The sequence below is a fragment of the Hyperolius riggenbachi genome, chromosome 6 (assembly GCF_040937935.1).
Source record: "Hyperolius riggenbachi isolate aHypRig1 chromosome 6, aHypRig1.pri, whole genome shotgun sequence".
In the NCBI taxonomy this organism is placed as follows: Eukaryota; Metazoa; Chordata; class Amphibia; order Anura; family Hyperoliidae; genus Hyperolius; species Hyperolius riggenbachi.
Window position 1 is genome coordinate 11,269,077 of NC_090651.1, and position 12,934 is coordinate 11,282,010.

The 12,934-nt window shown below is 47.1% G+C and overlaps 1 protein-coding gene across 2 annotated transcripts in view; it reads right to left on the bottom strand.

Moving 5' to 3' along the window:
* Positions 1–1,886: 1,886 nt before the first annotated feature.
* LZIC (leucine zipper and CTNNBIP1 domain containing) overlaps positions 1,887–12,934 on the bottom strand; it is a 33,809-nt gene continuing 22,761 nt past the window's right edge. For both annotated transcript variants that reach the window (XM_068238845.1, XM_068238847.1), the window contains one exon: positions 1,887–2,322. In XM_068238845.1, the coding sequence (XP_068094946.1) occupies positions 2,264–2,322 (59 nt within the window). In that variant the 3' untranslated portion in view covers positions 1,887–2,263. The remainder of the gene's footprint in view (positions 2,323–12,934) is intronic.

A 12,934-nucleotide genomic window follows, 5' to 3' on the forward strand; every position in this document is an offset into this window, starting at 1 on the left:
CCTCTCTCGCCCCTGCCCTGCGCCCCCTCCTACACTGTCCCCTGAGGCTGGAGCCTCTCTCGCCTCTGCCTCAATCCGGCCCTGCCTGTAGGATTTTTTGGGACAGAAGTCAGACACATCATAGATAGCATGTTGCCTTTAGGATCAAGAATTCCGGGTTTGGATTCAGAACTCCGGATTCCAATTGGAACTCTGATTCCAATAAAAACTTGTGTGCCGTGGCCGTTAACTTACCCTTGTCACTTCCTATAGCCGCTGCATTCCACATAGCGTTCCATCGTGTCCAGTCTCTCCAATGTTTCCTCCTTCAAACCCGGGAGGTGCAGAGGGACATGTGAAGTGAATCTGGTATAGGCGACTGCACCACGGCCCCCAAGTTTTAATAGGAATTCTGAATCATGGAGTTTATCCCTACTGCCTATGACATGTCCGATGCAATGGACACAACAGACATTTTGTGAACAAGAGGACAGCATGACCATGCAGAGGACAGGGACAGAGCAGCCGTTGTCACCATGCATGCCATGAACCTATCATAGTGTGGGCCCAGCTCAGTGCTCTCCCCAAAACCTTCTAGTCCAGGCATGGGCAAACTTGGCCCTCCAGCTGTTAAGCTACTACAAGTCCCACAATGCATTTGCCTTTATGAATTATGACTGTGGCTGCCAGACTCCTGCAATGCATTGTGGGACTTGAGGGCCAAGTTTGCCCATGCCTGTTCTAGTCTGTTGCTTCACCAGGCTATGACCGCCAGGCTGTCATGGCTCTCTTATTGGTAGCACATGCAAAGGAGGCGGGGCCAGCAGAGCAGTAAATACTAATGAAAAGGGGCGGAACACTCACATCCTTGGAGTCAGCAGCAGAAAGTATGAGAAAGATCATCTGCTTTTTCAGTGTACAGTGCTGCTGCCCCCTAGAGTTTGCTGCCTGAATTACTTAATTCAGGTTTGCGATATGGTAATTCAGGCAGCAATATTTAGGGGGCAGCAGAGCACTAGAAAAGCAGATCTTTCTCACACTCTACCTCTGCAAGTGAATGTGCTGGGCCTCTTCATTATAATTCACTTCACTCCCAGCAGGCTCCTCCTGCACTCCACATGCCCAGAGATAAACTGCTGGAACCGGCCATCAATGTGGGATCAGAAACCTGTAGGGGTGGGAGGGGGGTCTTCAGATTTGTGGGCGATTAATGCTTCAGCCATACCGCAACTTGAAGTGTCTCTGGGATGGTAAAGTGTAACTGTCAGGCATAATATCAAAAGTCAATTCTTTCTTTTTATCTGCTAAACAAATAATATGAATTCAAAATCCAAAAAGTTAAAATCACCATTACTTTTCTTGTTGATAAATGATCATTCCCCAGGTCCCCCGGCTCTTATTTGGTACATCTGCTGCACAAAGGAAGTTGCAGGGCATGCTGGGTAGTCTTTTTTTGCTTTTTTACTTTCCCCCCAGACTTAACTAATGCACCTGATTGGTTGAAGCCTCTTTCCCTCCCGTCTTTCCCTCCCACACCTCTGTTACTCTCATGCTGAGACAATGCACTTTCTACTGCAGAGCTGGATGGGAGTGTCTTAAGACTAGGAGGAGGGAGGGCAATGCATACACAATCAGAGTAAGGGAGAAAATGATGTCAGGATTTGCTTCACGATAGACACAGTTAAACTGGAGGTTTTTCTCTTTATTTTCACATCGGAAGTCCTTTAGGCACAGCGAAGGCCACAGCCTTCACCACTGGGAGCACTGGCGGCAATTTGCGCTGGTTGGTTGAGACTGCCGGTTACTGGAGTTCCGGGTAACAGGGACTCTACTGTACTGTTGCTATGGTTGCCTGGGAGAGATATTAGGGTTTAGTCATGTACATTTAAGTAAATTAAAACACTCCATTCAAAATTCACAATTTTTATTCAAAAAAGACAAAAAATATAAAGTAAACAACTAAAGTCACGATTCATTCTGTGGCCGCATGTAAAACAGGAGGAACTGAATCAAATATGCGCACTTAAGGTTCGATGCGAATGACCACTTGTCTCCCGCCGTATGGGCGCGCTATAAAAAGATAAAAAGTGAACGGACGGACGCACGGTTACACACGGCACGGACGCACAATGACGGGTACACTTACAGTCCTCCGGGGAGGATACACAACGTACATCTCATTTCATTGTTCAACGCAAAACATAACGGGAGAAAACAGCAGCAACCGGCAGACGAAATCCCCCTCGGTGTTCAGCAAAGCCGGATGTCCACGTCCTTTATCCTGTCACTTCTTAGTGTTCCCCACCTCCAGGCTGGCCAGAGCCAGGACCTTATCTCCCGAGCCTGCAAAATGGTCACGAGAAACACAAAAAGCATGAAAACAACATACCGCTATTCTGGTAATAAACAATCATTTCCAGGTCAGATATATACACACAAAAAAAAAATCAGAAAACCCCACCTGCTACTGTTCTGAGGGGCTGCAAATGACTCACACTTAGGCCCATAACTATTTGCACAAAGACAACTTTTTTTCAAATTTTGGTTACTACAATGATTTTTAAACGTAACACCTCAGATGCAGGTGAAATGCCGACTTTAACCACTTCACCACTGAGAGGTTTTACCCCTTGAGCACCAGAGCAATTTTCACCTCTCAGCGCTCCTTCCATTCATTCGTCTATAACTTAATCATTACTTATCACAATGAAATGAACTATATCTTGTTTTTTCCTCCATCAATTATGCTTTCTTTAGGTGGGACATTATGCCAAGAATTATTTTATTCTAAATGTGTTTTAATAGGAAAATAGGAAAAAATGTGGGGAAAAAAATCATTTTTCAGTTTTCAGCCTTTATAGTTTTTAAATAATGCATGCTACTGTAATTAAAACCCATGAAATGTATTTGCCCATTTGTCCCGGTTATTACACCATTTAAATTATGTCCCTATCACAATGTTTGATGCCAATATTTTATTTGGAAATAAAGGTGCATTTTTTTCAGTTTTGCGTCCATCCCTAATTACAAGCCCATAGTTTATAAAGTAACAGTGTTATACCCTCTTGACATAAATATTTAAAGAGTTCAGTCTCTAAGGTAACTATTCATGTTTTGTTTTTTATTGTAATTTTTTTTTCTTTTATTACAAAACAAAAAAAAATTGGGGAGTGAGGGAGTTAATTTATAATGTAAAATAACGTATTTATATATGAAAAATATTTTTGACTGTAGTTTTACTTTTTGGCCACAGTAATTTTTGTGTATGCATCCTGTAAGCGTAGGAAGTACGCTTACAGGAAGTGCAATGAGGCTGGGAAACTTTTTTTTTTTTTCCACAATGATTGCGCAGCTTCTCATAGAAGCAGCCAATCATTGCTGGGGGGCTTGGATCAATGAACGGGAACGGTTTTTCCCGTTCATTGATATCAGGGGAGCGGGCGTCGTCGTGTATCTACGCTCCTGGTGGGGAAAGAGTGATAAAAGGAGCGTAGATACACGCACCGCTGGTGGTAAAGTAGTTAAGCTTCAATTCAGTGGGGTGAACAAAACGATTGCATAAAAATGTGAGGCAATTAAAGCATTTTATTAAACACAATGCCTTCATTTCAGGGATTCATGGTGTCATCCATGGCATCCTTTCAAGGAGCAGACCACCCAATGCCCCCCCCCCCCCCCCAGGTGATGTACCCCCATACACATTTTAGTAAACCGCCACTTCCTGACGAATCGCTGCAAAAATCCGCCGCTCTTGCCATTCTGTCCCCGCCGCGGGCTCCTCTCTCTGCCGTCTCTATGACGGCAGAGCGCTGTGCTTACATTGGCTCCTGACCCTGTCAATCAATGTAAGCCAATGGGACTGGCTTACAGTGATGACAGGGCCAGGAACCAATGAAAACAGCTCCTGCCCGGCTCACAGAGCTCTGTCTTCAGAGAAGGCAGGGTGAGCGAATTGCAGCGGGGACAGAGCGTCGAAATCGTAACGTCGGGGACAGGCGGTCAATGCAACGTAGAGTCTATGTCCAGTCAGGGCTGCAGCACCACCTGCTGGACGTAGAGTCTTACTGCGTCTGTCCGGGAAAGGTTGAAGAGACTCTGTAACAAAAATAACATCCCCTGGGGGGTACTCACCTCGGGAGGGGGAAGCCTCAGGGTCCCAATGAGGCTTCCCCCTCCCCTGTAGCTGCAGGCCGTCCAGCGCTAGCTCCTCCGAAGCGTCCCAGAATCCTTCCTGACAAGCGTAAATTTATTTACCTTCCCTGGCTCCAGTAGGGGCGCTGTTGCGGCTCTCAGCATGGAGATAGGCGGAAATAGCCGATCTCTGTCGGGTCCGCTCTACTTACGCAGGTGCAGGAGACTTGCGCCTGTGCAGTAGAGCGGGCCGACAACGATCGGCTATTTCCGCCCATCTCCGTGGGAAGAGCCGATACTGCGCCTGCGCTGGAGCCGGGAAGGTAAATATTTACATCCCCGCTGTTCGGAGGGGCACAGCGAGACCGCCGTGGGATACAGGAGGACGGGGGAAGCCTCGATAGGATCCAGAGGCTTCCCCCACTCGAGGTGAGTACCCCCCAGGGGAAGTTTTTTGTTTAGTTACAGGTTTTCTTTAACCAGGAATTCTTAGCTTTGGATAACCCCGCACAAGTATCTTTGGAGGTGATCCAGCGCCAGTAAGCGACAAACTCCCGCCACTGAATGGGTACAGACAGCCTCCGCGACTGTGCAGCCAGTGAAGTCTGAAAGGTCTGATCTGTTACACGCTGCATGCATGTTCCATCACAGAGTCTCCCCAGGTGGTGGTAGCAAGAACTCAGCGACAGTCCTGGAATGTGACCAATCCACCTCCTCATGGGAGATTCTCACTTATTTATTTTTATACAAAAGCACTAACTTAACTATGCTGCTTAGAACAACTGCCAAACAAGTAGTGAGGCTCGCGGGCATCTTTGTATAGATCCTTTCTAGGAAATGCTTTTGTAAAAAATTAAGGAAATACTGAGAATCCCTCATGAGGGGGTGGACTATTGCAAAATATATAAGATCTGTCAGCCTTTCATTACGTACTGCAAGTAACAGTGACATAGGAAAAAGTTAACTTGCTATGAATTTTACTCTGGAAAAAAATTGATTTTTAATATATGTATTTTAAGTTTAAACATTTTTTTGAATAGTGCTCCTATAAGCACCTAATCCTATCTGGAGAGAGTCGTCCAGACAGGAGCGCTCTGGTCTATCTGGTGTTTTCGCAGTGGGTGCGCATACAAACTGCTCGTTCGTGGCAGCAGCAGCGATTGGGTAAGGTGAACTAATATTCCCAGATCCAATCACAGTGCCTGGAATGAATGAACATGACCCCGGTCAGGGGCCATGTCCATTCTTAATAGAGTAAGTAAAATGGCATAGGAAAAAAAACAAACACTTCCTGGTAACCCAGGATAGTGATTGTAATGCCATCTAGTGGTGAAAAAGAACAAATATACTCAGGGTAACTTAATTAAAAATTAATAAAAATTAATCCCTTCTAACACCCCCCCCCCCCTTCCACTTACCAAACAAATAAACAAAAAATAATACAAACAGTTTACAAAAAAATACATAATTAGTTGCCTTAGGGACTCAGCTTTTGTAATATGTATGTCATGAGAGTATATTACTGTTATGTTAGCAATAAGGGCTTGTAATTATTGACCGAATACAAAAAGCAACAAAACAGAAAAAAAAAAAAAAATACAGTCCAGATCTAAATCCAATCGAGAATCTGTGGCAACTAGCTCTGAAAACTGCTGTTCACAAACGCTGTCCATCTAATCTGACTGAGCTGGAGCTGTTTTGCAAAGAAGAATGGGCAAGGATTTCAGTCTCTAGATGTGCAAAGCTGGAAGAGACATACCCTAAAAGACTGGCAGCTGTAATTGCAGCAAAAGGTGGTTCTACAAAGTATTGACTCGGGGGGCCGAATACTTACGCACACCCCACTTTGCAGTTTTTTTTTTAATGTTTGGAATCATGTTTGATTTTCATTCCACTTCTCACATGTACACCACTTTGTATTGGTCTTTCACATGGAATTCCAATAAAATTGATGCATGTTTGTGGCAGTAATATGACAAAATGTGGAAAACTTCAAGGGGGCCGAATACTTTTGCAAAGGAACAATTGAAATGCTGTGATAGCCGGGACTAATTGGCAAATAAAATGTGTGGGTTTTATTTATAGCAGCATTGCTCATTTTAAAACTATAGGGGATGGAATTGGAGAAATTGTGTATTTTTTGTTTTTTTCTTGTATCTCCCTATAACATGCATAGATTTGTGGGGGAAAAAACCAATATAGAGATCATTAAGGTGTGATAAGTAGTGATAAAGTTATTGGAAAATGAATGGTAGTAGCGCTGACAGGAAAATTGCTTCCGTCCTTGAGGTGAAAACACCCGTAGGCTGAAGTGGTTAAGATTCACCTTGTAGTTTTGGCATGTTTTCCCCTGTATAGGTCTTGGCCATTTCTGGCTTTACACTACAAGTCACAGCGAGTCCCCCATGCCAGTCCCTGTGTCTCTGCAGAGCAGCCTGGTTTACACCACAAGTCACAGCGAGTTCCCCATGCCAGTCCCTGTGTCTCCGCAGAGTGGCCTGGTTTACACCACAAGTCACAGTGCGTTCCCCATGCCGCTCCCTGTGTCTCCGCAGAGCAGCCTGGTTTACACCACAAGTCATAGCGAGTCCCCCATGCCAGTCCCTGTGTCTCCGCAGAGCAGCCTGGTTTACACCACAAGTCACAGCGAGTCCCCCATGCCAGTCCCTGTGTCTCCGCAGAGCAGCCTGGTTTACACCACAAGTCACAGCGAGTCCCCCATGCCGCTCCCTGTGTCTCCGCAGAGCAGCCTGGTTTACACCACAAGTCACAGTGCGTTCCCCATGCCGCTCCCTGTGTCTCCGCAGAGCAGCCTGGTTTACACCACAAGTCACAGCGAGTCCCCCATGCCAGTCCCTGTGTCTCCGCAGAGCAGCCTGGTTTACACCACAAGTCATAGCGAGTCCCCCATGCCAGTCCCTGTGTCTCCGCAGAGCAGCCTGGTTTACACCACAAGTCACAGCGAGTCCCCCATGCCAGTCCCTGTGTCTCCGCAGAGCAGCCTGGTTTACACCACAAGTCATAGCGAGTCCCCCATGCCAGTCCCTGTGTCTCCGCAGAGCAGCCTGGTTTACACCACAAGTCACAGCGAGTCCCCCATGCCAGTCCCTGTGTCTCCGCAGAGCAGCCTGGTTTACACCACAAGTCACAGCGAGTCCCCCATGCCAGTCCCTGTGTCTCCGCAGAGCAGCCTGGTTTACACCACAAGTCACAGCGAGTCCCCCATGCCAGTCCCTGTGTCTCCGCAGAGCAGCCTGGTTTACACAAGTCACAGCGAGTCCCCCATGCCAGTCCCTGTGTCTCCGCAGAGCAGCCTGGTTTACACCACAAGTCACAGCGACTCCCCCATGCCAGTCCCTGTGTCTCCGCAGAGCAGCCTGGTTTACACCACAAGTCACAGCGAGTCCCCCATGCCAGTCCCTGTGTCTCCGCAGAGCAGCCTGGTTTACACCACAAGTCACAGCGAGTCCCCCATGCCAGTCCCTGTGTCTCCGCAGAGCAGCCTGGTTTACACCACAAGTCACAGCGAGTCCCCCATGCCAGTCCCTGTGTCTCTGCAGAGCAGCCTGGTTTACACCACAAGTCACAGCGAGTTCCCCATGCCAGTCCCTGTGTCTCCGCAGAGTGGCCTGGTTTACACCACAAGTCACAGTGCGTTCCCCATGCCGCTCCCTGTGTCTCCGCAGAGCAGCCTGGTTTACACCACAAGTCATAGCGAGTCCCCCATGCCAGTCCCTGTGTCTCCGCAGAGCAGCCTGGTTTACACCACAAGTCACAGCGAGTCCCCCATGCCAGTCCCTGTGTCTCCGCAGAGCAGCCTGGTTTACACCACAAGTCACAGCGAGTCCCCCATGCCAGTCCCTGTGTCTCCGCAGAGTGGCCTGGTTTACACCACAAGTCACAGCGAGTCCCCCATGCCGCTCCCTGTGTCTCCGCAGAGCAGCCTGGTTTACACCACAAGTCACAGTGCGTTCCCCATGCCGCTCCCTGTGTCTCCGCAGAGCAGCCTGGTTTACACCACAAGTCACAGCGAGTCCCCCATGCCAGTCCCTGTGTCTCCGCAGAGCAGCCTGGTTTACACCACAAGTCATAGCGAGTCCCCCATGCCAGTCCCTGTGTCTCCGCAGAGCAGCCTGGTTTACACCACAAGTCACAGCGAGTCCCCCATGCCAGTCCCTGTGTCTCCGCAGAGCAGCCTGGTTTACACCACAAGTCATAGCGAGTCCCCCATGCCAGTCCCTGTGTCTCCGCAGAGCAGCCTGGTTTACACCACAAGTCACAGCGAGTCCTCCATGCCAGTCCCTGTGTCTCCGCAGAGCAGCCTGGTTTACACAAGTCACAGCGAGTCCCCCATGCCAGTCCCTGTGTCTCCGCAGAGCAGCCTGGTTTACACAAGTCACAGCGAGTCCCCCATGCCAGTCCCTGTGTCTCCGCAGAGCAGCCTGGTTTACACCACAAGTCACAGCGACTCCCCCATGCCAGTCCCTGTGTCTCCGCAGAGCAGCCTGGTTTACACCACAAGTCACAGCGAGTCCCCCATGCCAGTCCCTGTGTCTCCGCAGAGCAGCCTGGTTTACACCACAAGTCACAGCGAGTCCCCCATGCCAGTCCCTGTGTCTCCGCAGAGCAGCCTGGTTTACACCACAAGTCACAGCGAGTCCCCCATGCCAGTCCCTGTGTCTCCGCAGAGCAGCCTGGTTTACACCACAAGTCACAGCGAGTCCTCCATGCCAGTCCCTGTGTCTCCGCAGAGCAGCCTGGTTTACACCACAAGTCACAGTGAGTTCCCCATGCCGCTCCCTGTGTCTCCGCAGAGCAGCCTGGTTTACACCACAAGTCATAGCGAGTCCCCCATGCCAGTCCCTGTGTCTCCGCAGAGCAGCCTGGTTTACACCACAAGTCACAGTGAGTTCCCCATGCCGCTCCCTGTGTCTCCGCAGAGCAGCCTGGTTTACACCACAAGTCACAGCGAGTCCTCCATGCCAGTCCCTGTGTCTCCGCAGAGCAGCCTGGTTTACACAAGTCACAGCGAGTCCCCCATGCCAGTCCCTGTGTCTCCGCAGAGCGGCCTGGTTTACACAAGTCACAGCGAGTCCTCCATGCCGCTCCCTGTGTCTCCGCAGAGCGGCCTGGTTTACACAAGTCACAGAGAGTCCCCCATGCCGCTCCCTGTGTCTCCGCAGAGCAGCCTGGGTTCCGAGGGTTCTGCCGCCAGCTGTTGAGTGAAACATGAGTGTGGAGAGTGTGAAGGCGTCTTGCGGGTCACATGCTGCTCCGGTCACAGCAGAGCGAGAGCCGATGATGGGAGGACACAGATCTGCAGCTTTAGGAGTCCCCTCACTGATCCCCTTCTGGACATGTGCGATCATCTCAATGCAATCCGTGCTGAGTGACCTGAATGGCGGGGGCAGATTCCACAGTAAGTGGGGCGATCGCTCTCCTCACACAGCTGCTTACTAACCACTAAAGTGCTAAGTCTCAACATAGCCACCACTTACAGCTAATCTCTCATGAGCCGGGCACCGGGAAGGATCAGATACCTTGTGCGCAGGCTTCAGCTACATTACTGCCAAAAACTACATCTAGGACCACAAAATATTATTATTATGTATTTATGTAGCACTGACATCTTCTGCAGCACATTACAGAGTACATAGTCATGTCACTGGCTGTCCTCAGAGGAGCTCACACTCTAATCCTACCATAGTCATAGTCTAATGTCCTACCATATTATTATTATGTATTTATATAGCACTGACATCTCCTGCAGCACATTACAGAGTACATTGTCATGTCACTGACTGTCCTCAGAGGAACTCACACTCTAATCCTACCATAGTCCTAGTCTAATGTACTACCATATTATTATTATGTATTTATATAGCACTGACATCTTCTGCAGCACATTACAGAGTACATAGTCATGTCACTGACTGTCCTCAGAGGAGCTCACACTCTAATCCTACCATAGTCCTAGTCTAATGTACTACCATATTATTATTATGTATTTATATAGCACTGACATCTTCTGCAGCACATTACAGAGTACATAGTCATGTCACTGACTGTCCTCAGAGGAGCTCACACTCTAATCCTACCATAGCCAGAGTCTAATGTCCTTCCATATTATTATTATGTATTTATATAGCAGTGACATCTCCTGCAGCACATTACAGAGTACATAGTCATGTCACTGACTGTCCTCAGAGGAGCTCACGCTCTAATCCTGCCATAGTCATAGCGTAATGTCCTACCATATTATTATTATGTATTTATATAGCACTGACACCTTCTGCAGCACATTACAGAGTACATAGTCATGTCACTGACTGTCCTCAGAGGAGCTCACAATCTAATCCTACCATAGTCATAGTCTAATGTCCTACCATATTATTATTATGTATTTATATAGCACTGACATCTCCTGCAGCACATTACAGAGTACATAGTCATGTCACTGACTGTCCTCAGAGGAGCTCACGCTCTAATCCTACCATAGTCATAGTCTAATGTCCTACCATATTATTATTATGTATTTATATAGCACTGACATCTTCTGCAGCACATTACAGAGTACATAGTCATGTCACTGACTGTCCTCAGAGGAGCTCACACTCTAATCCTACAATAGTCATAGTATAATGTCCTACCATATTATTATTATGTATTCATTTAGCACTGACATCTTCTGCAGCACATTACAGAGTACTTGTCCTTTTCCCCCCCCACTGCTGCAAGCTTTTTTGTGTCAACCCAGCCACAATAAAGGGTATTTTAGCAGCTGTGCCCATCTCCTTCCTCTCTTCTGATTGACATTACAGAGTACATAGTCATGTCACTGACTGTCCTCAGAGGAGCTTACACTCTAATCCTACAATAGTCATAGTATAATGTCCTACCATATTATTATTATTATTATGTATTTATATAACACTGACATCTTCTGCAGCACCTTGCAGAGTACATAATGAGCTCCTCTGAGGACAGTCAGTGGCGTGACTATGTACTCTGCAAGGTGCTGCAGAAGATGTCAGTGTTATATAAATACATAATAATAATATGGTAGGACATTATACTATGACTATTGTAGGATTAGAGTGTGAGCTCCTCTGAGGACAGTCAGTGACATGACTATGTACTCTGTAATGTGCTGCAGGAGATGTCACTGCTATATAAATACATAATAATAATATGGAAGGACATTAGACTCTGGCTATGGTAGGATTAGAGTGTGAGCTCCTCTGAGGACAGTCAGTGACATGACTATGTACTCTGTAATGTGCTGCAGAAGATGTCAGTGCTATATAAATACATAATAATAATATGGAAGGACATTAGACTCTGGCTATGGTAGGATTAGAGTGTGAGCTCCTCTGAGGACAGTCAGTGGCATGACTATGTACTCTGTACAGTGCTGCAGAAGATGTCAGTGCTATATAAATACATAATAATAATATGGAAGGACATTAGACTCTGGCTATGGTAGGATTAGAGTGTGAGCTCCTCTGAGGACAGTCAGTGACATGACTATGTACTCTGTAATGTGCTGCAGGAGATGTCACTGCTATATAAATAGATAATAATAATATGGAAGGACATTAGACTCTGGCTATGGTAGGATTAGATAATGAGCTCCTCTGAGGACAGTCAGTGGCGTGACTATCTAATCCTACCATAGTCATAGTTTAATGTCCTACCATATTATTATTATGTATTTATATAGCACTGACATCTTCTGCAGCACATTACAGAGTACATAGCCATGTCACTGACTGTCCTTAGAGGAGCTGACAATCTAATCCTGCCACAGTCATAGTGTAATGTCCTACCATATTATTATTATGTATTTATATAGCACTGACATCTTCTGCAGCACATTACAGAGTACATAGCCATGTCACTGACTGTCCTTAGAGGAGCTCACACTCTAATTCTAGCATAGTCCAGCTAAATCAGCACATTATCTTATTCAGGTAGTGTATCCTCTGCTTGGGGGTGATGCTCTCTATACTGCCTTAGAGATTCAGGTATATTTTGGAGTTTTGTACAATATCCCTGGTGGGTTTTCAAGCCTACCTGAAGTGGGTTTTAAAATAAGAAATGAGATCCTTACCTCAGTAGTGGGAAGCCTGCAGATAGCTGAAAGGCTTCACAGATGCTCCTACAACCCACCTGTCTAGCACTGGGACCCTCTAAGCATATTCAGCATAGGTTTGTCACGCATGCTCTCATGGCGGTGCTCGCATCCAAGTATAAGCACATCCGCATTGGCCTGTGCAAACATGCTCTGTGCACGCCCAGTAGGACAAAGCGGATCTGAGATGAAAAACTATAACAAGTAACTTGTCTATATATATCTTATCTAAGGTTTAGATTTACACAGCAAATCTAGCTGCAAACAGCTTCAACAGCATGTGATTATTTCTTCCTGTGACACAACGAGAACAGTCATGTTCATCTCCAGCGCTCAGTCTCTGAAAACTTCACTCCCTTCTCCTACTCCCTCCTCCCCTCTGCCTCAGAAATCTCTGGCTAGTAACACCTCCCCCTCCTCCTGCCCAGACTGAGCTCCCAGAAGACCTTGCTACGTGGGTCTCAGAGTGCCTAGGAGCTGTGGGCGAGGCTTGTTTAGTTTATAGGGATTTAGGGTATTAAAACCAAAAAAAAAGTATTTGGCTTGAGGAATGGCCTGTAAGGAACACAATTATGCAATGAGTAAAAGTTCATCTCGATCCACTTTAACCAGTTATTGCTAATGAGGCAGTATATCTACGCCCCGCGGGAGGACTGTTCCCATTCCAGGGGCGTAGATATACGCCTCCCG